Source organism: Canis lupus, chromosome 11 (genome assembly GCF_048164855.1).
Source record: "Canis lupus baileyi chromosome 11, mCanLup2.hap1, whole genome shotgun sequence".
Classification (NCBI taxonomy): Eukaryota; Metazoa; Chordata; class Mammalia; order Carnivora; family Canidae; genus Canis; species Canis lupus.
Window position 1 is genome coordinate 26,793,589 of NC_132848.1, and position 26,601 is coordinate 26,820,189.

Genomic DNA, 26,601 nt, shown 5'->3' on the forward strand with positions numbered 1-26,601 from the left:
TTTTGGTCTCACACCAAAGAAATGGGAGATGTAAAATGAACTGCGCTCCATATTGATTCTTAAGGCAAATAAAAAAAAAAAAAAAAAAAACGGGAGGGGGGGGAAGCTAGGAATGGTAGGTAAAATAATTCGAACCAAATTTTGGCTTTGACGTTAAACCTAAGGTCAAACCTGAAGTCGTGGATCACACATACATACAAATAAAATCATGATTTTTTTTTTTTACATTTTCATGCTCAAAGGAAAATCTTGTGCAAAAAAAAAAAAAGAGAGAAAACCTTGAAAAGGAAGAGTGGAAAGTAGAGAAAACAGAGTAAGTGCAATAGAGGAGAAAGGATTCGCAATTCCTCATTTCTCAACAACAAAAAAAAATTCAAAGTAAAATTGCATAAAAAGCCCTTACACACAAATGCACTGGCATTTCAAAAATTAAACTGCATGGGAGCAACAATAAAGGCTATTTCCATAGCACCACTCAAGAGCTCTAATTCCAGAACACATCGATATGACATAGTGTTGCAACGAATGTATTAGGAAGCAAAAGAAAATGGTTGGGCTACTGGACGTCTTCGACCAGCTCATTCAAACACCTTTAAAATTAATCAAGAAGCAGAAAACTAACAAGAGAGGAGGGGGGAAAAAAAAAAGGGAAGAAAAAAAATGGAAGAAGAACGGTGCACCAAGCAAAAAAAAGATCAAGGGGGGATGTGGAAGGCCAGGGCTCCCGGGACTAACCTGTGCCGTCGCTGGCCGACGCCGAGAGGGCCGGAGATGAGAGTTTAGGCCGCTTGGCTGAAGGCGGCCCCGGTTCCACCACATTCTCGGCCATTTTTAATTCTTTCGGAGATACAGGCGAGGAAAACGAGAATCCTCGGGAAATCTCTTCTCCGGCCAGGGCTCCCCGCCCCGCTGCCTGGGGTGGGCTTGGGGGGCTCCGCCGGCCCCCGAGGGGGGTGGGGGAAGTTCCTTTTTCTCTTCGCTGGGTCGCGGTGGCCGAAGAGGGATGCGGACTCGATAGAAAAGGTAGGGGCAAGTGCGAGGGGCAGGGCCTGCGCCCAGGCCCGGAGGAGGGCACAGGAGCACAAACCCGCCGAGCGCGTCCGCTGCGGCGAATTCCCGAGAACTCGCGGCTCTAGAGGCGCAGTCCCCGGCCCGCCGCGGCCGGCCCCTGCCCAGCCGAGGTCTCTCGGAGCTCCGCCGCCGCCATCAGCCTCTTCCTCCTCGGCGCTGTCCTCCTCCTTCTCATCGCCACAAGGAGGCGGGGGCGAAAAGGGGGGAGAGGAGGAGGCGACGAGAGACACTCACCTCCTCCCGGTGCCCCCTCCCGGACCTGCGCCCCCACCCTCCGAGCCCTCCTCCTGCCGCCGCGCTCCGCGCCGCCGCCGCACCGGCCCCTAATGGCCGAAGAGAGCTCGCCCGAGCCGAGAGCCAGGCTGGCGCCGCCGCCTCACATCGCGCGGCGGGCGGCGGAGGCGCGGCGAGGACGCCGGGCGCGGAGCTCGCAGGTCCGGAGGGCCGAGGGGGCCGGGCCGAGCCGAGCAGCGCCGCCCGCCCGCCCGCCCGTCCGCGCCGACGCCAAGCCCACCGAGGAGGGCCCGCTCCGGCGGGCGGCGCAGGCGGCCTCTCCTCGCGCCGCGCTCGCCTCCTTCGTCCTCCTCTCCCGCCGCACGGAAATAACTACGGCCGCCGCTGCGGCCCCCACCCCCGGCGGCCAGGTGCCGGGAGCGCCCGCCCCCCGGGGCTCCGCTCGGGGCCGCCCTCGGCGGCGGGCGAAGGCGCCGCGGGGCGCGGGGTTATGTAATGGTCCCCCCTAGGCGTCGACGCCGGCCCGGCTGCCGGGCCGCGGTGGGGGTGTGTGCGGACGGGAGGGGGCTGGGGTCGCCTCAGCCCGTGCGCCCCGGGCCCCCTGCCACTGTCTCGGCCCCTGCCGCCTCTCTCCGGCCCGGCTCGCCTCCGCACTCCGGCTCCAGCAGTTCGCACTCAGCCCGGCGTCCCGCTTGCCCACTCTCGCCCGCTCCCTCTCGCCCTCTCTCCCCCCCAGCCTAGCACACAAACAAGATGGCGGCTGTTGTTTCTTCCCTCTGCCGAATCCTCCTTACAGGCTAGCGGTAGCAGCGGCGGCCGGAAATGAGCCAAGGGGGGGTGAAAAAAAGGGGAGGGGTTGGGCCTCCGGAGGGAGGCGGCGAGGGGGCGGGGCCTGGGCCCGAGCCGCTCACACAATGGGGGAAGAGGACCCGGGGGCGGGGCCGGTTCCAATCACGGGATCCGCCCAAGGCCCCAACGCGGTTGGCGCTTCCGCAAACTCCCCCGGCGTCACCCGGTGGCTCCCTTTAAAGGGGAGGACTTGGCGAGGCGGGCGGGCTCGGGGGCAGGCTCGGGATCTATTTTCGGTCGGTGGACACTTGCGGGGGAAGGTCCCTGGGCTGGGTCTCTGCGTGGGGGACCGGTGGGAATCGGGGGTGACGGGGCCCGGAGCTGCGCTGGGGAAGGCGCCGGCTCACGGCGCAGGGGGCCGAAGGCGAGCGCCGTGGGGATGGCCCCGCGTCCCGGGCCATCGGGCGGCCGGTGCTCCGAACCCGGGTTCAATCAACCGGGCGGGGGGGGGGGGGGGGTGCCCCGTCGTCGGCCAGTGTTTCTCGGGCCAGAGACCCAGCGCGTCCTCTCTCCTCCGTCTCTTTCCTAGGAGGGGACAGACAGTTCACGTCCAAAAATCACACGGATTTTAAGTTGTTTCCCTTTTCTGCGAATCTTAAAATTTGTTTTACAATAATAAGCATGTATTATTTTGATAAACAGGAAACAATCACAGTGGTGGGAAGAGCTTTAGGACTAGACCTAAACCCGGCTCTGGCCCACCACGTGTCCACTTGCCCCCACCAGGTCGCTCTCTCACCAAAGCAGACTTGAATTATTTTTCTGAATACATCTGAGACCTGAGGACATTTTATGGTTCTTCTTCTCACCCTCCCCCAGGAGGCTGGCTCAATAAAAGACCCCGTTGAGGTAGTGCCTTAAGGATAATGTACATGCGGGGAAGGACAAAAACCGTAATGTGCTGAAGATAATCTAAGCATGGACAAAAAAGCAAAAATGTAGCTACAGAAGAAAATTCTTGAATATAAATGAAGTGTGTGCAAAACACAGCTTTGCAGAGGAGGGCCTCGCAGCACACTTTCGCATTCCTACACGTTACGGGATTCTGCTGTGCTTGGCCTTGAGTGGATTGCTACTTGGGGAGGTGGCAAGGTTGTTAGTGTCCCCCAAGGAAACCCCCAAACCAGTATCTATGGAGATAGTTAAAAACTTTTTCATATATTTCAAATCTCATGCTCCTTAGCTGGTGTTTACTTATTGTTGAGTTTACTTTGGTGATGTGGTTGTTTGCTCTTCAAAGTGAATGGTGAGGAGAATACGAAGCTAAGAGTGAAGAGAATAATGGAGCCGCTCAGGTTACCAGCAAGGAAGAGTTCTGTCCTGTGATGTTCAGGCCTAATTCACCCCAACTGCAGTAGAAAAAGTAGGTAAGTTGAAAAAGTACTTTAAGGGCATCCCGGGTGGCTCAGTGGTTTAGCGCCGCCTTCAGCCTGGGGCCTCATCCTGGAGTCCCGGGATCGAGTCCCATTGTCCGGACCCCCTGCATGGAGCCGGCTTCTCCCTGTCTCCCTGTCTGTCTGTCTGTCTCTCTCTCATAAATAAATAAAATCTTTTTAAAAAGTAAGAAAGTACCTTCTTAAAGTTGTTTTGGATGGGTTCAGCATGTAGGACTAAGGTCAAAATGGGCCTTCAGGAATGATTCAGTTATTTCTAATAGTTTATTCACCACATTTGCAGTAAAGAGGACAGAGGAAAGAAATGTGGACAACACCTGAAAGCTTGGCTGATGGTTTCCTTCTGAGAGATTGCTCACCCAACTTTTTGAAGAGTTTCTGACCTTTGGAAAAAGATTTGCCTCCTTTTGCAGAGGATCCAACTTGCATGTGAGCAGCATTCAAACATAACTGGCATGCCTGGCCAAAAGTGCCTTAGGTCTAGGTATAGGAAGCCTGTCCAAGAAGATCTGAGGACCCTCTCCTGAGAAACTTCTGCAAAAAGGAGAATCAGGAGCCATGGACCTGCCCAGAAGGGAAGGCTCCACTGTAAACTGAGAGTTCTGATGCCTCCTGCTCCTTCCCAGGATTTGCACCTTGGGGTCTTGACCCCAGACCCAGAAGGCAGGCACATTGAAGGCATCTTGAAAAATAACAGTCACTCAGATGCAAAGGGATGAGACCAGGTAGTTTCAAAAAAGCAGAATTGAATCATCAGCCTGGATTATATATAACCTAATGAAATGGAGATTTAACCAACTATGCAGTGCTATGTGTAGATTAAGAGTGTTCATGAAGAAGGAATTGTCTGTCGGTCACTAGCTGGGAGGTGGGAGAGGGGTGGTAGGGGGAGACGCAGAAGAGAGAGCAGAAACTACAAGTAGAACTCAGGCACTGAAGGTCACCGGGACTGGGTTTAAATTCCGGCTCAGCCGTGTGATTTGGGCAGGCTCCTTATCTGTAAAATGGATTTCTTGATTAGACCCACTTTATTGTGAAGATTAAACATGATAGATAATTTATGAACAGTGCTTACCACAGTGTTTGACACATAGTAAGCACTCAGTACACCTTAGCTGTTTCTAGTCATTCATTCTAAAATTAAATTAAGGGGACGCCTGGGTGGCTCAGTGATTGAGTGTCTACCTTCAGCTCAGGTCAGGATCCCAGGGTCATGGGAGGGAGTCCCACATCAGGTTCCCTGCTTCTCCTCCTGCCCATGTCTCTCTCTCTCTCTTTCTCTCTCTCGTGATTATGAGATGAACAATCTTTTTAAAAAATTAAATCAAGAAGGGCTATTCTGGGCCCAACAAAGTTTGTCCTAAGTACTTGTCATCAAGGGAAGAATGGCTCACGAAGTTGGGTTCCTCCCACAAATACAAATGGGACTGGGTGGTGGGAGTGGCTATATATCCATTCCAAGGAATTATCGATTTAAATACCCTTCTAAAAATGTTGTCAGTGTTTGCAAGTACGCATTTTAATTTATATCGTACATTTAATAAAATCTGTTGTTGAAAAAAATTTTAGTAGCCAGTATTGGCAAGGATATGGAGAATTGGTATTTACATACACTGTTAGTGGGAATAGAGCATATAATAAATGTTTAGGTTCATACCAAATGCTTATAGAATTTGAAAATCCGGGACGCCTGGGTGGCTCAACGGTTGAGCGTTGAGCGTCTGCCTCTGGCCCAGGGCGTGATCCTGGGGACCCGGGATTGAGTCCCACATCGGGCTCCCTGCATGGAGCCTGCTTCTCCCTCTGCCTGTGTCTCTGCCTCTCTCTCTGTGTCTCTCATGAATAAATAAATAAAATCTTTAAAAAAAAAAAAGAATTTGAAAATCCTGGTATCTCTAGGATATGCAAGTGCACAGAAAAGGATAGGAGGAAGGATAGCTGCTGTTTCCTGCAGCATTATAATAGTTCCCCCCTCCATCCCAAAGGTAAACAAACCAGCAGCTCACCTCTAAGTTGTGAATGTTAAAAACAACAAAAAAACCAACTATGGATATGATTCCACTTAAATAAGTTTACAAAAGTATTCAAATTCACAGAGACAGAAAGAATGGTGATTGCTAGGGGCTGAGAAGAATGGTAAGATATTCTTTAATGGGTAGAGTGTTTCAGTTTGGTGAGATTAAAAAATTCTGGAGCTGGATGGTGGTGATGGTTGCATAGCTGTGTGAATGTACACAATGCCATTAAACTGCATTTAAAAATGGTTAAGATGAAAAAAAAATGGTTAAGATGTGGGGAGCCTGGGGGGCTCAGTCAAGTGTCTGACTTCATTTTGGCCCAGGTCATGAGCTCGACGCTATGACATCAAATTTGGCGTCAGGCTTCAAGCGCAGCTCTCTCTCTCAAATAAATCATTTTTTAAAAAAAAGTTAAGATGGGGGCAGCCCCGGTGGCCCAGCGGTTTAGCGCCTGCCTTCAGCCCAGGGTGTGATCCTGGAGACCCGGGATGGACTCCCGTGTTGGGCTCCCTGCCATGGAGCCTGCTTCTCTCCCTCTCCCTCTGCTTGTGTCTCTGCCTCTCTCTCTCTCTCTCTCTCTCTCTCATAAATAAAATCTTTAAAAAAAAAGTTAAGATGGTAAAATTTGTGTTATGTATTTTTGACCACAATTTATACAAAAAAATTTTAAATGGTTAAAATGGTAAATTTTATGTATTTTTTATCACACACACAAAAAAACAATAAGCAATGAAACAGTTATTTAAAAGTGAGTAGGTAGAGGATCCCTGGGTGGCACAGCGGTTTGGCGCCTGCCTTTAGCCCAGGGTGTGATCCTGGAGACCTGGGATCAAATCCCAAGTCGGGCTCCTGGTGCATGGAGCCTGCTTCTCCCTCTACCTATGTCTCTGCCTCTCTCTCTCTCTCTCTCTGTGTGTGACTATCATAAATAAATAAAAATTAAAAAAAAATAAATAAAAATAAAAGTGAGTAGGTAGGGGCGCCTGGGTGGTTCAGTGGGTTAAGCGTCTGCTTTCAGCTCAGGTCATGATCCCAGGGTCCTGGGATTGAGTCCTGTATAGGGGAGTTGGGCTGCTCAGCAGGGAGCCTGCTTCTCCCTCTCCCTCTGCCTGCCACTCCTCTTGCTTATGCTGTCTCTCTTTATGTCAAATAAATAAAATCTTAAAAAAAAAAGGTAGATAGATATGTACTACCATAAAAAGTTCTCCATATATTGCTAGAGACAAAAAGAAAATTAGAGAACAGCAGGTATAGAATGGCTCTATTTTTATAAATGTAATTAATAATAATGGAAGCTGAGAAAATATGTATGTCCCAAACTGTCAATGGGTGTTGGAGTAAGAGAAGTGTTATGGGGAGCTTTCATTCTACATTATAAATTTTTGTGGCTAATGAAGTCAGGATAAAAAGCATTTTTTTTATTTTTATTTATTTTTTTTTAATTTTTATTTATTTATGATAGTCACAGAGAGAGAGAGAGAGAGAGAGAGGCAGAGACACAGGCAGAGGGAGAAGCAGGCTCCATGCACCGGGAACCCGACGTGGGATTCGATCCCAGGTCTCCGGGGGATTGCACCCTGGGCCAAAGGCAGGCGCCAAACCGCTACGCCACCCAGGGATCCCAAAAGCATTTTTTTTAAAGCCTTAAATTATTCCTCTTTGATGTTAGGATACAGTTTCGTGTCCCAGAAATGGCCCTTGTCTACCTGTCTCCTTTCTTCCAAATTCCCTCCTTGCAGCAAAGTGGAATCATTTCTATACTCCTTGTGAGGTGCTTTCTCTATCCTTGGAACATTCACACATATTCCTTCTGTCTGAAACACTCACCACCACCACCCCCTTTTAACCAGCTAATTTTCAATCACCTTTCGGGTCTCTACACACCCCTTTTCCTGTAAAGGCCTTCCTGATCCCCCTGAATCCTGTTTGCAGACTTCTCCACTGTCATCCTATACTTTTGACTCACTTGCATTTTGCACTGTGTTATAGTCCTTGTTGGCCTTTTCTGGTGACAGCAAGATGACCGTGTTGTCCATCTCTCTCTCTCTCTCCTGGCTCCTAACTCAGGACCTGATGCATGGTAGGAACTCAACTCAAACTTCTTGAGCAGGGCAGCCCGGGTGGCTCAGTGGTTTAGCGCCTGCCTTCAGCCCAGGGCATGATCCTGGAGTCCTGGGATCGAGTCCCGCATCGGGCTCCCTTCATGGAGCCTGCTTCTCCCTCTGCCTGTGTCTCTGCCTCTCTCTCTCTCTCTCTCGATCTGTTTCTCAAGAATAAATAAATAAAATCTTTAAAAAAAAAAAAAACTTCTTGAGCAAACAAATAGATTTGTCAATCTGGTCTGAGTGGGTGGATTTCCTTGCCCTTTCCTTTTATTCTACTGTAGCAACAAGGACACAGTCTATCTGGCCCTGAAAAGGACAGTCTATCTTAACTGTCTGTCCATCAGGTGCCAGGCAATCTTCCTTTCTTCTGGAATCTTGAATATCTTGAGCCAGATTCCTTATAACAGGAGAACAAGTGTTTATATTTATTAAAGATCTGGGAAGTCCAGGCTCTAAAGCAAGTAAAATGTCCTTCATGAGACCCCAACTAGGACAAAGGAAAGGCTTGAACTCAGGTTTTCCAACAGCATATTCAAGCCTGTTACCAACGAACCCTCAGGGCATGAAGCAGGTCTCCTACTTTCTCATGCCTCTGATAACTAATACACAAACCACTGCAGAATTCATAGCCAATGAGTGTCTGTGGAAGGAAGGAAGCAAAGAGGGAGGGAAGGAAGGAAGGAAGGAAGGAAGGAAGGAAGGAAGGAAGGAAGGAAGGAAGGAAGGAAGGAAGAAAGGAAGGTAGTTCTGTAGATAAATACATAATCAAACAGAAATATTCACAAAAATTTTTTTTTAGGTTGGCCTACCATGGAGCCCAACATGGGACTTGAACTCATTACCCGGGGATCAAGACCTGAGCTGAGATCATGATGTCAGACACTTATGATGCCTGGGTGGTTCAGCGGTTGAGTGTCTGCCTGTGGTCTGGGGCATGATCCCAGGGTCCCAGGATGGAGTCCCGCATCGGGCTTCTAGCAGGGAACCTGCTTCTCCCTCTGCGTATGTCTCTGCCTCTCTCTGTCTCTCATGAATATATAAATCTTAAATATATATATATATATATATATATATATATATATATATATATATATAAATCTTTAAAAAAAAAAGATGTCAGACACTTAACCAACTGAGTTACCCAGGTGCCCCATCCCAAAATCTTTTCTATAAAATTAGAACACAGAGTGCCAAAGCCACAAAAGCAGCCACAGAACTTGTAACTTTCCATGTTGTTAGGTATGGTTTCCCACCATAAGGACTGAAGTGGATTAGAGAGCCTAAGTGCTAACAAGCAAGAACTTGCAATCTTTATACCCTGAACCAGCCTTTCCCAAAAATCCTCTCTGTGCCCAGCACTTTGCTGGGGACTGTGGATTCCAAGATGGAAAAACACTATTCCTGTCCTCTGGGCATGCCATCTAGTTGGAGAGAAGCCCATAGTGATAGTCACCAGACAGAGCGATGGAGGCTCTCTCAAGGCAAAGGAGGATGGATAATTCATGAGTGAAACACCTACCACTGTGCCTGGGTGTTGCTCACCAAGGCTGGAGCATATGCTAATGAGAGGACCCAGGCAGGAGAGGGTGCTGAAAAAGTGGCCCAGACAGTCCACAAAGGGCCATGTGTGCCATACTGGGAAGTTTGGACTGAGACCTGCTTTTTATTTGGAATTTGTGGTCATTTGATCTATAAATTAGAATGTATAGTAATTCGGTGGAATATTAAAATATGTTAGCAGTATTATAAATAAAAGTCTGATTGACTTCAAAATAAGAAAACCATGACCTAAAATTTGGTCCTTTGTATTCTAAAAGGGTTCTTCAAAGGATGGCAAAAAAGACAGACATGCAAATCAGATGTTTTCAATGGCTCGTACCCCTAAGCTGATGGTAACTATCGCCACAATGTGTGGGCCTATCAGACTGTGACTCTACCTAAATGATCTCAAAATAGCTCTGCTCTGCTCTCTGCGGCAGGCAAGCGTCTGCTCTATTCGGCAGTAGCTCATTCTTTACTATTGTTGCTATGTGACAAACTATTGGCTCTTACAGTTAATCTAAGCCTGCCAGGGAAGGAGGGCGGGCAGAGGGCTTTGGGAGAAGCATCTTTCCTAGAATCTAATGTAACAAACGTGTCCTGAGAATTTCCTAGGCACTCCTGTGGTACCTGGTCCTGAAGATACAGAGATCCAGTTCAGATCATTGAACATTTATTGAATAGCTCCTGTATGGAGGCACTGCGCTGGGCTCCAGCAATGCAATGATAAATAAAATTCACATGATTTCTGCCCTCAGCTTCTCGCAAACTAGTGATATATGCTCATAAACAGGAAACTATAATCTAATATACAAGATGCAATGATAGAGTCTTGGGTGCTAGGTGAACACTCAGATGGGGTGCTTTACATGGGTTCAGCTTTGGACATGGTGATGTGCTTGTGGGACACCCATATGGACATCTCCGATGGACAGATGGATATACAGGTCTATAGGGAACTCAGACTCAGTCTTTACCCTGGAGGAACTTGCTATTGACTGAAAGAGACAAATATAAATACAGAGATCAATTAAATGCTCACAATTACAATTCACACAAAGATGTTGGTACAACTACCTTGGCCTGAAAGTTTAGATGTCCCTCTAGGCAATAGCCTAGGAACTGAGTCTTGAATGATTCAGAGTGGCTATCCTGGTAAAACAAAACAAACCAAATCAACTAACAAACAAAAACAATAAGCCTTACCTGAAATAATTAAACAACTTTTTGGCCTGCAGTCCAGGCATAGGTAAGGGGAGAGTGCCCAGGAGGTGATACAGCAAACACCATAAAGCCCAGATCCTGGACTGTGGGTACTGGTGATCTGGTGATGTGGCTTATTGGGGAGCTAAATGTGTGGCATCAACTGATGACAAGAGACGTTCTGGAGTTATGAGGTCATAGAGGCATACAAAGCAGCAAACCCAGTGTTCCACAGATTGCCAACCTGAAAAACATCTTCTTCCATAGGACTTCAGATGCATCTCCCTGACACACAGGTGAAATATCTGCCTTGTCCTCCGTGCAGCCTCATTGCAGGTTTATTCTTTGCACTTCTATGATTCATCTTGGCATAAATCAAAGTCAGAATCAATTTCAGGATTGTGAGTTCAAGCCCTACATTGGGTGTGGAGATTACTTAAAATAAATCAATAAATAAAATTTTAAAAAGAGGAGCACCTGGATGGCTCAGTTGGTTAAGTGTCTGCCTTCAGCTCAGGTCATGATCTCAGGGTTCTGGGATTGAGCTCCCACAACAGGCTCCTTGCTCAAAGGGGAGTCTGCTTCTCCCTCTCCCTCTGCCACTCTTCCTGCTTGTGCTCTCGCTTGCTCTCTCTCTGTCAAATAAATAAATAAAATCTTAAAAAAAAAAGAATTGGCACTTTGGCAAATAAAGGGTTAATTTATTTAATCCACATAGCTCTTGGGGTACCTGGGTGGCTCAGTTGGTCAAGCATCTGCTTTTGGCTTGGGTCATGATGCTGAGGTCCTGGGATCGAGTCCCACTTTGGGGTCTCTGCTCAGTGGGGAGCCTGCTTCTCCCTCTGCCTGCTGCTCTGCCTCCTTGGACTCTCTCTCTCTCTCTGTCAAATAAATAAATAAAATCTTTTTTAAAAATCCACAGAACTCTTGCATGTAGATAAGGAAAAAAAATAGAAAAGAAATTGGGCAAAAAAACTCACAAAACAATAAACCGTTATGGCTGACAAACCCTAAGGAGACTCCCCCAAATTCCCACTTCCTGATGTTTATGCCTCTAGTTGTAATCCCCTCTCTTTATGTGCAGACAGATTATATGACTTGCTTCTGATCAACAGAAGTGGTAAAGATGATAGGATATCACTTCCAGATCAAGTGTTGTATAAGACTGCGTCAAGACTTAGCCAATTAGGGAATCAAATCAAGAGATTCACTTGCTGGCTAGATGGAGTAAGCAGTCATGTTGAGGAAGCCAAGTGGTAAGAAACTGTGACTGGCCTCTAGGAAGTATAAGAGGCCAATAGCCAGCAGCAACAAAGCTGGGGCCAGTCATACCACTACAAGGAAATGAACTGTGCCAACTGTCTGAATGAGCTTGGAAGTAGATTCTTCCCCATTCAAGCCTCCAGATGAAATGCAGCCCAGTCAACACTTTGATTGCAGCCCTGGGAAAATCTGAGCTGAGGACCCAGCTAAGCAATGCCTGGACTGCTGACCTGTATAAACTGTGACATAATAAATGTCTGTATTGTTTAAGCCACTAAAGTTGTGATGACTAGTGGGACGCCTGGTGGCTCAACGGTTGGAGTCTGCCTTCAGCCCAGGGTGTGATCCTGGAGTCCCAGGATCAAGTCCCACATCAGGCTCCCTGCAGGGAGCCTGCTTCTCCCTCTGCCTGTGTCACTGCCTCCCTATCTCTGTGTCTGTCATGAATAAATAAATAAAATATTAAAAAAAAATTTTTGTGGTGACTTGTTATGTAGCAATAGGAAAATGATAGAAACAGGACTACCGGGCAGCCTGGGTGGCTCAGCAGTTTAGCGCCAACTTCAGCCCAGGGCGTGATCTTGGAGACCCCGGATTGAGTCCCACGTCGGGCTCCCTGCATGGAGCCTGCTTCTCCCTCTGCCTGTATCTCTGCCTCTCTCTCTCTCTCCCTCATGAATAAATAAATAAAATCTTAAAAAAAAAAAAAAGAAAAGAAACAGGACTAATTTTTCAAAAATGCAAATGTATTTTTAAGTAGGTAATATACTAACATGGTTTAATGCCTGGCTGGCTCAATCAGTGGAGAATGCAACTCTTGATCTTGGGGTGGTGAGTTTGAGTCCAATGTTGGGTGTAGAGATTACTTACAGTAAATAAATAAAATAAATTTTTAAAAATTTTAAAAGATTTTATTCCAGAGGGCATGGAGCCTACTAAAAAAATTAAATAAAAAAGCAACTGTTCTCTAAATTGTAATATACATCATATATACAGAGGAGTGTGTGAAACATATACAGTTTAAAGACAGAGCTAACACTTGCGTAATCATCATGCAGGCCATGAAATGAAATATAGCCAGTATTTAGCAGCTCCGCCCATGGCTGCGTGGCCTCTCCTATCACATATCCGTTGCTTCTCAGAAGCATAACCACTACACTGATTTCAGTCACTTGCCTTTTTAATATAGTGTTCCCTCGTATGTACACATCATCAGACATTGTAGAATAATTTTACCCATTTTTTGACCTTTATATAAAGCAAATCATACTCCTTTTGTGATGTACCTATTTAGCTCAACATTGTTATGCATCCCAGCCATGTTGATGCATGAAGTTGTGATTTGTTCATTCTATTGCTGTAGGCTTTTCCACTATACTAAAAAATCACAATTTTTATTTTTCTGTTTTACTATGAATGGACATTTTTTAAAAAGATTTTATTTATTTATTCATGAGAGACACACAGAAAGAGAGAGAGAGGCAGAGACACAAGCAGGCTCCATGCAGGGAGTCTGACGTGGGACTGGATCCCAGGTCCCCAAGATCATGCTCCGGGCTGAAGGCAGCACTAAACCGCTGAGCCACCCGGTCTGCCCTATGAATGGACACTTTAAGCCTTTGCATTTTTGTTCTATTAGGAACGGTTCTGCTCTGAACTGGTGCACATGGGCAAGGCTCTCTCAAGGAGTATAGGTCCTAGGACTGGAATTTCTGGGATATAGGGCATGCATAACTTCAGTTTTTCTGAGCAGTTTACCAATTTACACTCCTGCCAGCAGTGCATGAGAGTTCCTATCATCCCATATCATCCCACTTCATTGACATTTGATATCATCATATTCCTTAATTTTATTTATTTATCTACTTATTTATTTTTATGATTTTGTTTATTTATTTGAGACACAGAGAGCAAGAGCTAAGAGAAGGGGCAGAGGAAGGGGGGAAGCAGGGCTCATGTTCAAGGATAATCAAGGTAACATTTTTATTTATAATAGCAAAAGAGGGATCCCTGGGTGGCGCAGCAGTTTAGCGCCTGCTGTTGGCCCAGGGCGTGATCCTGGAGACCTGGGATCGAATCCCACGTCGGGCTCCCGGTGCATGGAGCCTGCTTCTCCCTCTGCCTGTGTCTCTGCCTCTCTCGCTCTCTCTGTGTGACTATCATAAATAAAAATTTAAAAAAAGGGATCCCTGGGTGGCGCAGCGGTTTAGCGCCTGCCTTTGGCCCAGGGCGTGATCCTGGAGACCTGGGATCGAATCCCACGTCGGGCTCCCAGTGCATGGAGCCTGCATCTCCCTCTGCCTGTGTCTCTGCCTCTCTCTCTCTCTCTCTCTCTCTCTCTCTCTTTGTGTGTGTGACTATCATAAATAAATAAAAATTTAAAAAAAAATTTAAAAAAAATAATAGCAAAAGATTGAAAACAAATTAAATACCCAGTGGCTGAAGACTGCTTGAGTAATTTACGATACAAATTTACAAGCGTACACTAATGCAGATTTTTTTTTTAAGTTTTATATAGGCTGGAAAGGAGGATCTTCCAAGATATATTGTTAAGTGAGATAATAGGCAGGTGTTGAATACTATGTATAGTATGATACCACACCCATCGTGAGTATGCATATATCCTTGTATTTGCATAGAATATACTGGAAGGAGCCTCAAGAAAATAGATATAGTGATTGGGGAATCAGGGTGGAGGGAGACTTTTTTTCCAGATGTTCCTTTGTACCTTTTGGATTTTCTACTAGTTGCATGTATTACCTATTAAAAGTAAATTAAACAATTTAAAAATGTATTGAGCTCCTATTATGGGGCATACCTGTGCTAATTCTTAGAAATATGGTGGTGAACAAAATAGAGACCTTGCTCTATGGAGCTCCTAGCCCAGTGAAGAGAGATGCTCACTGAAAACAATCACTGAAACCATCACTGCGGTGACATGTGATGAGTGCTGGCATAGGGGACATTGGAGGCACTTTGGAGGAAAGTGATGCCCAGCAGGGACATCCATCAGAGTTTTAGAGGTAAGCAGGCAGGCTGATGTTTGCGTGGGGAGCAGAAAGAAGAGGGAGCCAGCCAGTGGAGGTGGCTGGCAGAGAGCAGAGGCTCCAGCAGAGGAAACAGCATTTGTGGAGGGAGAGTAGAGTTCTGTCCATTTGAGGAACTGAAAGAAGTTCAGCTCGGCCGGAAGTTGACAGAGCTGAGTCGGTTTTCAGAAAAAGCCACATGAGAAATATGGAGAAAGGATTTAAAGAGGGCAAGAATGGAGTCAAGAAGACAGGTTAGGAAGCTTCTGTAGTCATTAGACAATAGAGGACCAGAAGCTGGATTAGGAGGTGGCAGTGAGGACAGAGAGGATGGGACAGATTCAAGAGATATTGAGAATGTAGGATCTACAAACTTAGTACTTGGATGATGGGTGAAGGAGGGAGAGGATCGTTATAATAGTAAAGACTAATATTTGGTAAGTATTTACTATGTGGTTATACCTGCCCAGCATTTGGTGTGATTCTATCATTCAGTGACCTGGGGAGGTAGGTACTGCTATGATGAGAGTCTACAGATTTAATGTCTGAGAAGGTGCAGGAACTTGGTTGAGGACACATAGGTATTATGTGGCAGAACCAGCAGTTGAAGCCATTTACTTGGCCGCCACATTCATGCTTTTAACCTATCTTTCTTTTTTTAAGATTTATTTTATGTATTTTTGAGAAAGAGAGAGCAAGCAGGGAGAGGAGCAGCAGGAGAGGGAAAGAATCCCAAGCAGACTCCCAACTGAGTGTGGAGCCCCACTGGGGGCTCAATCTCATGACCCTGAGATCATGACCTGAGCTAAAACCAAGAGTTGGATGCTTAACTGACTAAGCCACTCAGGTACTCCTCTTAACTTGTCTCTTAGAGGTGACTCCCAGCTTCCAGGTTTGGGCAACTCAGTGGTGAATGATGGTATGTATTGAGAGAAAACACAAGAGAGGAAGAAGGTTCAAGGACGAAAATGGGCATCTGACTCTTCTAGCTTAAGGTCCCTGCAAGACACCGGAGTAGGTAAGCAAAATAGGCAGTTTTATATCTAGAAGCAGAGAAAGTTCTGGACTGGAATTTGGGCATCATCAGCATACAAATAGTGCCCGAGAGCAAAGGAGTGGATGAAACTAGACCATGACAAAGGAGCCAGTAGAGGTTTTTGTTTAGCGGGGAAGTCACATGATTAAATCTTATTTCTAGGAAGATAAGTCTGGCAGCAGTGTGAAAGACTGACTGGAGAATGCTGGTGGCAGAAGAATCTTGAAGACATAAGTAGCAGAAAATCCAACACGTGCATTCATTCTTTCCTTTAGTTATCTTCCAAGCATCGCCAGACACTTTGTGTGAGGTACCACCAAGCCTAGAGAACACAGAGACAAACCAGAACCTGTCCTTGACCTTGTGGAACTTCGGGGCCAGGAAAGAGTGAAATTAGTGAGCCTTATGAGAAGAGTAGGGGAACACAGGACACTGTGGGAACACAGAGAAGGGAAGGGAGACAAATCCACCTTGTGCAAGAGGTTCCTCAGTAGAAGATGTGGCTGGAGGTAAGTCTCGATGAACAACTAAATGTCCTCTCCATGAGTAACAGGCAGAGCATTGCAGGCAGAGCCAGCAGGGTGGGTGAAAATACTGCTACCTTAACATCATGACTTCCGTAACTGCAAAGGGGTTAGTGAGACTGGGCAATGGGTGGATGCATGGGGAAGGAAGATAGATAAGGCTGGAGATCTGGATAAGATCCTGAAAAGTTGGGTTCTTAACCAAGGAGTTTGAATTCTATCCTGAAAATAGTGATGAGACATCAGGGATATGCAGAGAAATCATATGATCAGATTTGCCCTTTAGAAAGATCCCTGTTCCCTGTGTGGCGCAGCGGTTTGGCGCCTGCCTTTGGCCCAGGGTGCGATCCTGGAGACCCGGGATCGAATCCCACGTCGGGCTCCCGGTGCATGGAGCCTGCTTCTCCCTCTGCCTGTGTCTCTGCCTCTCTCTCTCTCTCTCTGTGTGACTATCATAAAAAAAAAAAAAAAAAAAAAAAAAAAAAGAAAGATCCCTGTCACTGCAAAGTGGAGGAGAATGGGCCGGAGGAGGCCCAAAGACAAGCAAGGAGGATAAGTAGGAGAATGTTGCAGTGAGAGTAAAGAAAGATTGGTTGCAATGATCCAAGTAGAAATATTAAGGACTGGAACTGAGGTATATGTACTACTCAGCTTTCTCTAAGTTGTGCTGCATAACAAACAGCTTTATAGTCTCATGGGTCCCATGGCATTTGGCAATTTAAACTTATTTTTATGCTCATATAATAAGGAGGTTGCAGATTAGCTATCACTCTGCTAGACTCAGCTACCTGTGTCTTTTCATTTTGGAATCCAGGTTGAAGGAATAGCCACTATTTGGAACATTTTTTCATAGTAAAGGACTAGTGCAAATGTACCCCAGCCAAATCCTATAATTGCATTTAAGATTCTGGTTGAGGGTGGCAAAGTTCCCATATATTCACAGCCCATTGACCCAGAGCATATCATGTGGCAAAATCCAAAGTTAATAGGCCAGGGAAACATGTTAAGAGTTGGAGGAAATGAATCCTTGTGAGCACATAGGATAGTTTCTAGTGGGACACCTAAGTGGCTCAGCAGTTGAGTGTCTGCCTTCGGCTCAGGGTGTGATCCTGATCCTGGGTCTAGGGATCGAGTCCCACATCTGGATCCTTGCAGAGAGCCTGCTTCTCCCTCTGCCTGTGTCTCTGCCTCTCTCTCTCATTCTCTCTCTCTCGAATAAATAAATAATTTTTTTTTAAAAAAAAAGGATAGTTTCTAGCAGCTGGTTGTTGAGGACTGAAAGGAAAAATGGATTTGATGGGATTTGAGGGATGTGCCAAGGATCCACCTCAGGTGGTTAAATTGAAGGTTGGTACCACTGAACAAGAAAAAGGATTGGGGAAGAGGAACTTTGTAGTAGATGATGCCCAGCATCACACCTGTTTTCTTGTGATCATGGTACCCTCGTTTTGCTTTTAGGGAACCATTCTTTCTCCACTCTCAACCATTCTGCTCTGGGTGAAACTTCAACTCCCTTACCAAGGATGTATGTTACCTCATCCTTAGCCAATGAGAACATACTGGACTCTTGAACACACTGATTGGTTCAAGTGAAAGTTCAGAGCACACACATAGCCAATCAGAGCCCCTGAGTCTCCATTTTAGGTCTTTAATCTGTGGATTTGAATGAGAAAGTCCAGAATTCTGGCAGCATAAAGAGAATAGAACATAGGAATTTAGGAATGGAGTCAACACAGAGGAAGCAGGGCAGGGAGGAGGTAGGAAGTTAGTTTCTGGTGACATCACCTGAACTTTGACCAAGCCATATGTAGAACAACCCCAGGAAAATAATAATTCTAGGGATCAGAAACCTGGAGGAAAAAGCTAGAGAAAGAATAGTTTATGAATGTTAGAATAATACAAGCAAGAAATAATGAGGGACTAAATAAATCAGTGGCTTTGGAAATGGATGGAAACACTGAATAAGAAGCATATCTGAAGACTATGGAATTTATTGGCTCACAGCATGTGTGTGTGGGGGCGAGTAATGGAGAGAAAGGGGAAGATGAAGACCTGCTAGTAAGTATATAGTGAGGAAAATTTAGGGAGATGGTGAAAACATTGAGGTCAAGAGTATAGAAAATGGGTGCACACTTGAGGGTCAAAGAACAGATTCCATTTTGGACACGTTAAATTCGAGGTGCCGATTACAGATAGTAATACTGACACAGAGCATGATAAATAGGTCGAGAATGGGGATGTAGGCATGGAAAATGTCAACATATAGTTAAGAGTTGCAGCTAAAAGGTGAACATGCTTTCCCAGAGAACACTGATGAAGCCAAAATGGAAGAGTCATGGACCTTGGGGAAGCACACTCATTTAAGGAGATGGCAGTGAATGCAGAGCGATGAAAAGACAGAGAAGCATGGTCATTGAGAAGGGAAAGGTGAAGGGCTGTAGAGGCCAAGGAATAAGGGAGTCCCCAGCAGTAGGAGGTTTTCATAACACTTCCCTCTCCCATGCGCTCTACATCTGAACCATTGGCAAAGGTGATCAATTCGATTTTTTTTTTATTTATTAAGAGACTTTATATTTATTCATGAGAGATACAGGCAGAGGGAGAAGCAGGCTCCATGTAGGGAGCCCGCTGTGGGACTTGATCCCAGGTCTCCAGGATCACACCCTGGACCAAAGGCAGGCACTAAACTGCTGAGCCACCCAGGGATTCCTTCCTATCAATTCTATTTTAAAAACGTGTTTCAGATCCCTCCACTTACCTCCATCCCCATTACCAGCATGTGGTCTAAGCCACTATTTCACCTGCATTACAAGACTTCTCCACTGGTTTCCCTGCTTCTACTCTTGCCCTCATTTCAAATCCATTCTCTATACAAAAGCCAGAGTGATAAATAACATCTTTAAAATAAATAAATAAATAAATTTGGGGAATCCCTGGGTGGCTCAGCAGTTTGATGCCTGCCTTAGGCCCAGGGCATGATCCTGGAGACCCAGGATCGAGTCCCACATCGGGCTCCCTGCATGGAGCCTGCTTCTCCCTCTGCCTATGTCTCTGCCTTTCTCTTTCTCTCTCGAATAAATAAATAACATCTTTAAAAAAAACAAAAACAAAAGCCAGAGTGAAATTTTATTTTTATTTTTTATTTTTTTAAAGTATTTTATTTATTTATTCATGATAGACATAGAGAGAGAGAGAGGCAGAGATAGAGGCAGAGGGAGAAGCAGGCTCCATGCCAGGAGCCTGATGCAGGACTCGATCCCAGGACTCCAAGATTGCGCCCTGGGCCAAAGGCAGGCACGAAACCGCTGAGCCACCCAGGGATCCCCCGGAGTGGACTTTTAGAAAATGTAGTTCAAATCATATCACTCTACGCTCAAAGCCCTCCAAAGGCCTCCTACTGCTCTTAGAATGAAGCCCATAGGGAACCCTGGTGGTGCAGCGGTTTAACCTGCCTTTGGCCCAGGGCGCGATCCTGGAGACCCGGGATCAAGTCCCATGTCGGGCTCCCGGTGCATGGAGCCTGCTTCTCTCTCTGCCTGTGTCTCTGTCTCTGTCTCTGTCTCTCTCTCTTTCTCTGTGACTATCATAAGTAAATAAAAATTTTAAAAAAATTAAAAAAAAAAAAAAAAGAATGAAGCCCATAGATGACTAGGAACTATTGGAAGACTTTAAGTAGGGGAGTGACATAATCAAATTTGAGAATTTGAAAAGCATTTTGGAAAGTCACTCTAATTGCTAGGTGGAGGGGAGAGAGAAGAGGAGCAGAGAGTATAGTGAGAGCAAATGAGAGGGGCTGGGTTTGGGGAATATTTAGGCAATTGAGTCTATAAGATTGGTGGTTGACTGGCTGGTTACATGTGTGGTTGAGGTTTCCAGTTAGCGGACACTAGTGCTATAACCAGTAAAAGGAGAGAGGGAGATGAGGCAGTGATATCAGGCAGCCGACACAGCTGGTATACATACATACACAAACTGATATAACTTAAAATTTAAGGTCACCCCTCTCCCTGGGCCTTCAACAATGCTGAGAACATTATGGAGCATCTCTGGTCAGCTCTCTTGCCCACTCTGCATAGGCCAATTGCTCTTGTGATTAACTGTGTGCTCCCCTGGTCTTCCTCTTTCACTCTCAGTAGATGGCCTCACTTCCTACCCCACAAAGATAAAGCTTCAGCAGACAACTGGTTCATGTCTGTACTATCAAATCCCCCAAACCTGTATGCCTCTGGTGCCTATCCCAACTTCCAGTTTCAATAGTGTGGCAGAATGAACCAAATCCTCCTGAGATTGGAGAAGAAATTTGAGAATCAGAGAAGATCTAGTTCAGAATGGGGCCATCCTTCCGTGGTGGCTTAGATGGGGACATTTTCCTACAATTATTTTTATGAAAAAATCCCCAGGAGAAGAACAAATGCATTGTTGGGAACAAACACTAGGAAATCTGTATCATTTCTCAAGGAACAGGGCAAAATCCTATCAAGAGGAGGAAATTGGGGATCTCTGGGTGGCTCAGCGGTTTCGTGCCTGCCTTTGGCCCAGGGCGCAATCCTGGAGTCCCGGGATCGAGTCCCGCATCAGGCTCCTGGCATGGAGCCTGCTTCTCCCTCTGCCTGTATCTCTGCCTAGATACTCTCCTCTCCATACTGACTAGACAGTATGGAGTTGCAAGAAAGTAAATTATAGGGTGATAAGGTAAGTTTGCCCTTTGGTAACTGAGTGAAACAGTCACAACTACTACTGATACAGAGCAATCAAATTAACAAGGAAATGCCTAAAATTTCACACCCCCGTAAGAGTCCACAGCTCCCTCTTACCCTAATTGTCTTGGAAAGCAGTAGATGCCCTAGCAGAGAAAGGCTCTACTGACATCTAGTAGGAATGTGCCAGGAGGAAAATGGTGTGGTACTGCTCTCCTGTCAGGAGAGATGGAGAGTCTCAAGAGGCTGAGTGGGGCTCAAAGTGAGACAGGGTTTATGGAGAAGGCTCCTGGAAGTACCAAAGAAGTGAGAGGGGGGAATGAGGGAAGATCCCCAGGCCAGGAAGGGGAGGCCTTTACTCCTTCTGTCTTACTTTCTGGGTCTTCTTCCTCTGCCTTTAAGATGCTGAGTTCCCTGGGACACCTGGATAGCTCAAAGCTTGAGCATCTGCCTTCAGCTCAGGGTGTGATCTCGGGGTCATCTGAGTCCTGCATCAGGCTTCCTGCAGGGAGCCTGCTTCTTCTCCCTCTGCCTATGTCTCTGCCTCTGTGTGTGTGTGTTTCATGAATAAATAAATAAAATCTTAAAAAAAAAAAAAAAAAAGATGCTGAGATTCCCCATATCTCAGTCCCTGGCCTTCTGATACCATATCCTATCCCCGGGCAGGCTGTAGGTGCCATCTCTGCATACGTTCAGAGAATGTTTGTTGAATGAGTCTGTGAATAAATGCAGGTGAAGATTTCTGGAGAAGATGATATTGGGGGCTTGTGTCCCTCCCGAATTCTTAATGCCCTCACTCCCAGTATCTCAGAAGGTAGCTCTATTTGGAGACAAGATCTTCAAAGAGGTGATAAAGTTAAAATGAGACTGTAGATTGAGGCCCTAATCTAACATGACTGGTGTCTTAATAAGAGAAACAGATACGGGGCACCTGGGTAGGCTCAGTGGTTGAGCATCTGCCTTCAGCTCAGGTCATGATCCTCTGGTCCTGGGAGCTTGCTTCTCCCTCTGCCTGTGTCTCTGCCTCTCTCTCTGGGTCTCTCATGAATAAATAAATAAAATCTTAAAAAAAAAAAAAAAAGTGAGACAGGTACCAGGGATTGGAGCACACATGAAAAAAAAGCCCTGTAAGGACCCAGAGAAGGCAAAAGTGATACTGTGAAATAAGAAATATATATTTGGTCTTTGTCCCCAGTTCCTGCCACAGAGCTCCTAAAACCCTTGGAATTTCCTGAGTGATGGGAGTGAGAGGACGATCTTTTGTTATTCTTAATTAGCTTCCTTTCAACCACACCTGAGTTTATGCGAATACGGTGGCTCCTGGTGCACCCCTAGCCCCTAGTAGGCTTCAGGATCCTCCCCTGCCAAAGGATCCAACCATGTGATTGGAGGGTTGGAACTTTCAGCTCCACCCCATCCCCCACTCCTGGGGAGGAGAGAAGTGTTGGAGATAGATTTAATCACAATGGGCCAATAATTTAATCAATCATGCCTCTGCAGTGGAACTTCCATAAAAATGCTAAATGATGGGGCTTGTAGAGCTTCTGGATTGGTGAACACATCCAGGTGCTGGGGTGGGCAGAGAGGGCATGGAAGCTTCAAGCCCCTCCTCCCATATCCTGCCCTATGCACCTCTTCCACTTGCCTGTCCCTGAGTCATATCCTTTATAATAAACAGATGATAGGAAGTAAAGTGGCTTTTCTAAGTGAGCCATCCTAGCAATTTATTGAACCTGAGGACAGGGTTGTGGGATCCCCCAATTTATAGCCTCGGTCAAAAGCACAGGAGGCCTGAGAATTGTGTTTGGTTTCTGAAGTAGAGGGCAACCTCTCACATGGGACCCAGCCCTTAATCCATGGCATCTGATTCTAACACCGAGTAGTTAGTGTTAGAATTGAATTGAATTGTTGGACACCCAATTGGCCCAGAGAGTTGGGGCTTTTTTTTTTAATATGTTTTTTTTAAATGTTTCATTTATTTACTTGATACAGAGCACAAAGGGAGAGGGAGAAGCAGACTCCCCACTGAGCAGGGAGGCTGACAGGGAACTTGATCCCAATATCCTGGGATCATAATTCAAGCTGAAGGCAGACCTTTTTTTTTTTTTTTTTTAAAGATTTTATTTATTCATGAGAGACACACACAGAGAGAGAGAGAGAGAGAGAGGCAGAGACACAGGCCAAGAGAGAAGCAGGCTCCATGCAGGGAGCCCAACGTGGGACTCAATCCCAGGACTCCAGGATCATGTACTGACCCAAAGGCAGGCACTAAACCGCTGAGCCACCCAGGGATCCCTGAAGGCAGACCTTAACCAATTGAGCCACCCAGGTGCCCCTGGAGGGAGAGTTGGATTTTGGTTTAGAAAAAACAAAACAGGGCAGCCCTGGTGGCTTGGCGGTTTAGCGCCGCCTTCAGCCCAGTGCGTGATCCTGAAGATCCAGGATCGAGTCCCACGTCAGGCTCCCTGCATGGCGCCTGCTTCTCCCTCTGCCTGTGTCTCTGCCTCTATCTCTCTTTCTGTGTCTCTCGTGAATAAATAAAATCTTTCCAAAAAACCCCAATAAATATACATGTGATGTTATGAAAATTGTTCAGATTGGCCCCCTGTAAAACAGAGAGCAGTCTCAACAGACACCAAACCTGCCAACACCTTGATCGTGGACTTCTAGCCTCCAGAACTGTGAGAAAATAAATTTCTGTGATTTAAGGCATTCAGCCTATGGTATTTTGTTATGACAGCCCTAGCTAATGAACACAGGTGAGGAAGCCCTGGGATAGGTGGAAGGACCACGAACAGATGGTAGCAAGCATGTTGGATATGTGGGGTCTCAACCTTCGAGTGGGCTCTGGGCTGGATAAAAAGACTGTTGGGCAAAGCGTGATATCATCTGTTGTCTCTGTTTCCCATGGCGACTATGGAAAGGGAGAAGAAAGTCATCACCATTTATATTCAGTCTGGAAGGATGCTGTTGCTTGACTTCTCAGTGTTCAGGTCCCCCTTCCTCCTTCCAACCAGAACCCTGGTTTTGCTCAGGCATTTGCACCTCCCTAGGCAGCCCATGAGAATCTTGGGAATCTGACCCCATTCCTAGCTCTGGCATTTGGTCCTGTTTAGTTTGAGCCAGCATGGGAAATTCATTTTTCCAGTGAGTGATTAGTTCCAGAATTTAGGCTTTAAGCTAATCATCTCAAACCATCCCTCTGGTCACTGTCACATTCTAGGGGTTGGCAGAGACTGTCGGTAATCTCCAATTTTCCTTCTTTGTGTAGAACTCTCAATTTTTAGCCAGATGTGGGCCACCTTCCCCATAAAGACTATATTTCCAGCACCACTTTTTTTTTTTTTTTTTTTTTTTTTATTTCCAGCACCACTTGCAACTAGGTGTGGTCATGGAGTGTTGACCAATCAATATAAATATGATTGGTGAAGGCAAATTTTGAGAAGTATCCTTCAAGAGGGATGGTATAATTGTCCATTGCTGCATAAAAAACTGTCCCAAAGCCAAGTGGCTGGAAACAACAAATATTTGTCTCTTGAAGTTTTCTGTGGGTTAAGAATCCAGGAGTGACTTAGCTCCTGGTGGTTCTTTCTGGTGAGGCTCTAATCAAGGTATCAGATGGGGCTCCAGTCACCTAAAGGTTCCACGAGAGGGGGGTTTGCTTCTGAGCTCATTCCTGTGGCTCTGAGCAGAGGAAGGATCCATTTCCAAATTTACTAACGTGGGGCTCTGTGCAGGACTGCCTCATGACAGCAGCTAGATTTCCCCAAAGTGGGCATCAAGAGAAAGTGAAAGAAAACACCCAAGATAGAACCACCATCTTTTTATGAACTAATCTTGGAAGTAACATCCTACTACTTCTCTTGTATTCCATTCCTTAGTAGCAAATAAGTAAAAGAGTGCAGCCCATGCTTGAGGAGAGAGAATTAAACAAAGATGTGGGATCCCTGGGTGGCGCAGTGGAGGATCCCTGGGTGGCGCAGTGGTTTAGCGCCTGCCTTTGGCCCAGGGCATGATCCTGGAGACCCGGGATCGAATCCCACATTGGGCTCTTGGTGTATGGAGCCTGCTTCTCCCTCTGCCTGTGTCTCTGCCTCTCTCTCTCTCTCTCTCTGTGTGACTATCATAAATAAATAAATAAATTTATAAAAAAAAAAAAACAAAGATGTGAATATTGGGAGGCAGGGATAACTGGGCACCATTATCCACAGTGGGAATGTGTTCACCTCTTTACCTTTTCTTACCTTTACCTTTTCTTTTTCTAGCCTGCTGACTAGAAAAGAGAACTAGAGGCTGGAATTCAAGCAGCTGTCTTGTACCATGAGGTGATCTTGGGAATGGAAGGTGTGAATGGTGCAGCAAAAGGATAGAAGGAGCAGCCAGGGTCCCTGACATTGTGGAGAGCCATTCCTTCCATAGGCTGTGTGTCTCTTGGCTTTTATTTATTTTGTTTAAGCCATTGTTATTTTGTATTTTCCATTTCTGGCAGCCAAACCTTATCCAGTGTGATCCAGGTCTTTAGGGTGGCCCTGGAAACTACTCTGGTTGGTAAAAGAGCTGGTTTCTTATCATGTTTATGCTTCAGATATGATAATTACAAGAATTTGTTCTCTTTAAAAAAAAAAGATTTTATTTATTTGAAAGAGAGAGAACACACACGATACACAAGTGTTGGGGAGGGGCAGAGGGAGAGGGAGAAACAGACTCCCCATTCTGCTGATTTTGCAGAACCCAATATGGGGCTCAATCCCAGGACCCTGAGATTATGACCTGAACCAAAATCAGACCCTTAACCAACTGAGTCACCCAGAGGATCCTCTCTCTCTCTCTCTCTCTCTCTCTCTCTCCCTGTTTCTTTCTTTCTTTCTTTTTTTTTTTATCCTCTCTCTTTTTAAAGAAAGTATAGTTGATATACAATGTTACATCAGTTTCAGGTGTACAATATAGTCTATTTGTTATGCTATACTCCCCACAAGTGTAGCTACCATCTGTCATCATGCAACACTATCAGAATACAATTCATTATATTCCTCAGGCTGTACCTTCCATCCCTGAGACTTCCTCATTCCATGAGAAGCCTGGACCTCCCACTCCCCTGTCCTCATTTTGCCCACCACCTAACTCCCCTTGCCTCTACCAACCACCAGTTTGTCCTCTGTTTTTATGGGTCTATTTCTGCTTTTTGTGTATTAGTCCATTTGTTTTGTTTTTTTTAGATTCTACAAACAAGGACCTGTTCCTGATGTATGTTCCCTGAAATTGTTTTAAGTGTCTTGCTTTTTCAAATTCAGCCACAAACTGTTCTGAATTCCCTTACCCTTGACTCATCCTCTCTCCCCTTTCAGCTATTTCCCAGTTAAGATGCAGAAGACTTGAACATGTTTGTAGAATGTGAACAAGAAACCAGCAAAGAGGAAGAAATTAAAAATCCAGGAGTAGTCAGGAATAATTGATGGAATAATGCCCTGAATAAAGCAAGGGGCAGCGAACTACAGAGGCCAGCTGCTGGTTTCTGTAAATGAAAATTTATTGGAACATGGGCAGCCGGGTGGCTCAGCAGTTTAGCACCGCCTTTGGCCCAGGGCGTGATCCTGGAGACCCGGGATCGAGTCCTACGTCAGGCTGCCTGCATGGAGCCTGCT

General features: G+C 45.9%; 1 protein-coding gene and 2 long non-coding RNA genes across 7 annotated transcripts in view; 2 read left to right on the forward strand and 1 right to left on the reverse strand.

Annotated features, from left to right (window-relative positions):
* EP300 (E1A binding protein p300) overlaps positions 1-1,431 on the reverse strand; it is an 80,458-nt gene extending 79,027 nt beyond the window's left edge. For both annotated transcript variants that reach the window (XM_072843801.1, XM_072843800.1), the window contains exon 1: positions 736-1,431. In XM_072843801.1, coding sequence (XP_072699902.1) covers positions 736-829 — 94 coding nt within the window. In that variant the 5' untranslated portion in view covers positions 830-1,431. The remainder of the gene's footprint in view (positions 1-735) is intronic.
* On the forward strand, positions 521-6,151 carry LOC140642774 (uncharacterized). Of its 4 annotated transcripts, none has more exons than XR_012039181.1 (3): positions 521-1,023; positions 3,395-3,521; positions 3,832-6,151. It is a non-coding gene; the product is annotated as an uncharacterized lncRNA (long non-coding RNA). The 4 variants fall into 4 exon arrangements; XR_012039182.1 differs by lacking the exon at positions 521-1,023 and adding an exon at positions 1,799-2,390; XR_012039180.1 differs by lacking the exon at positions 521-1,023 and adding an exon at positions 2,623-3,003.
* A 1,062-nt stretch (positions 6,152-7,213) lies between these two features.
* The window catches only part of LOC140642775 (uncharacterized), a 46,121-nt gene continuing 26,733 nt past the window's right edge, over positions 7,214-26,601 (forward strand). Inside the window, exons 1-2 of the long non-coding RNA XR_012039183.1 lie at positions 7,214-10,709; positions 15,575-15,720. This is a non-coding gene — a long non-coding RNA (uncharacterized lncRNA). The remainder of the gene's footprint in view (positions 10,710-15,574; positions 15,721-26,601) is intronic.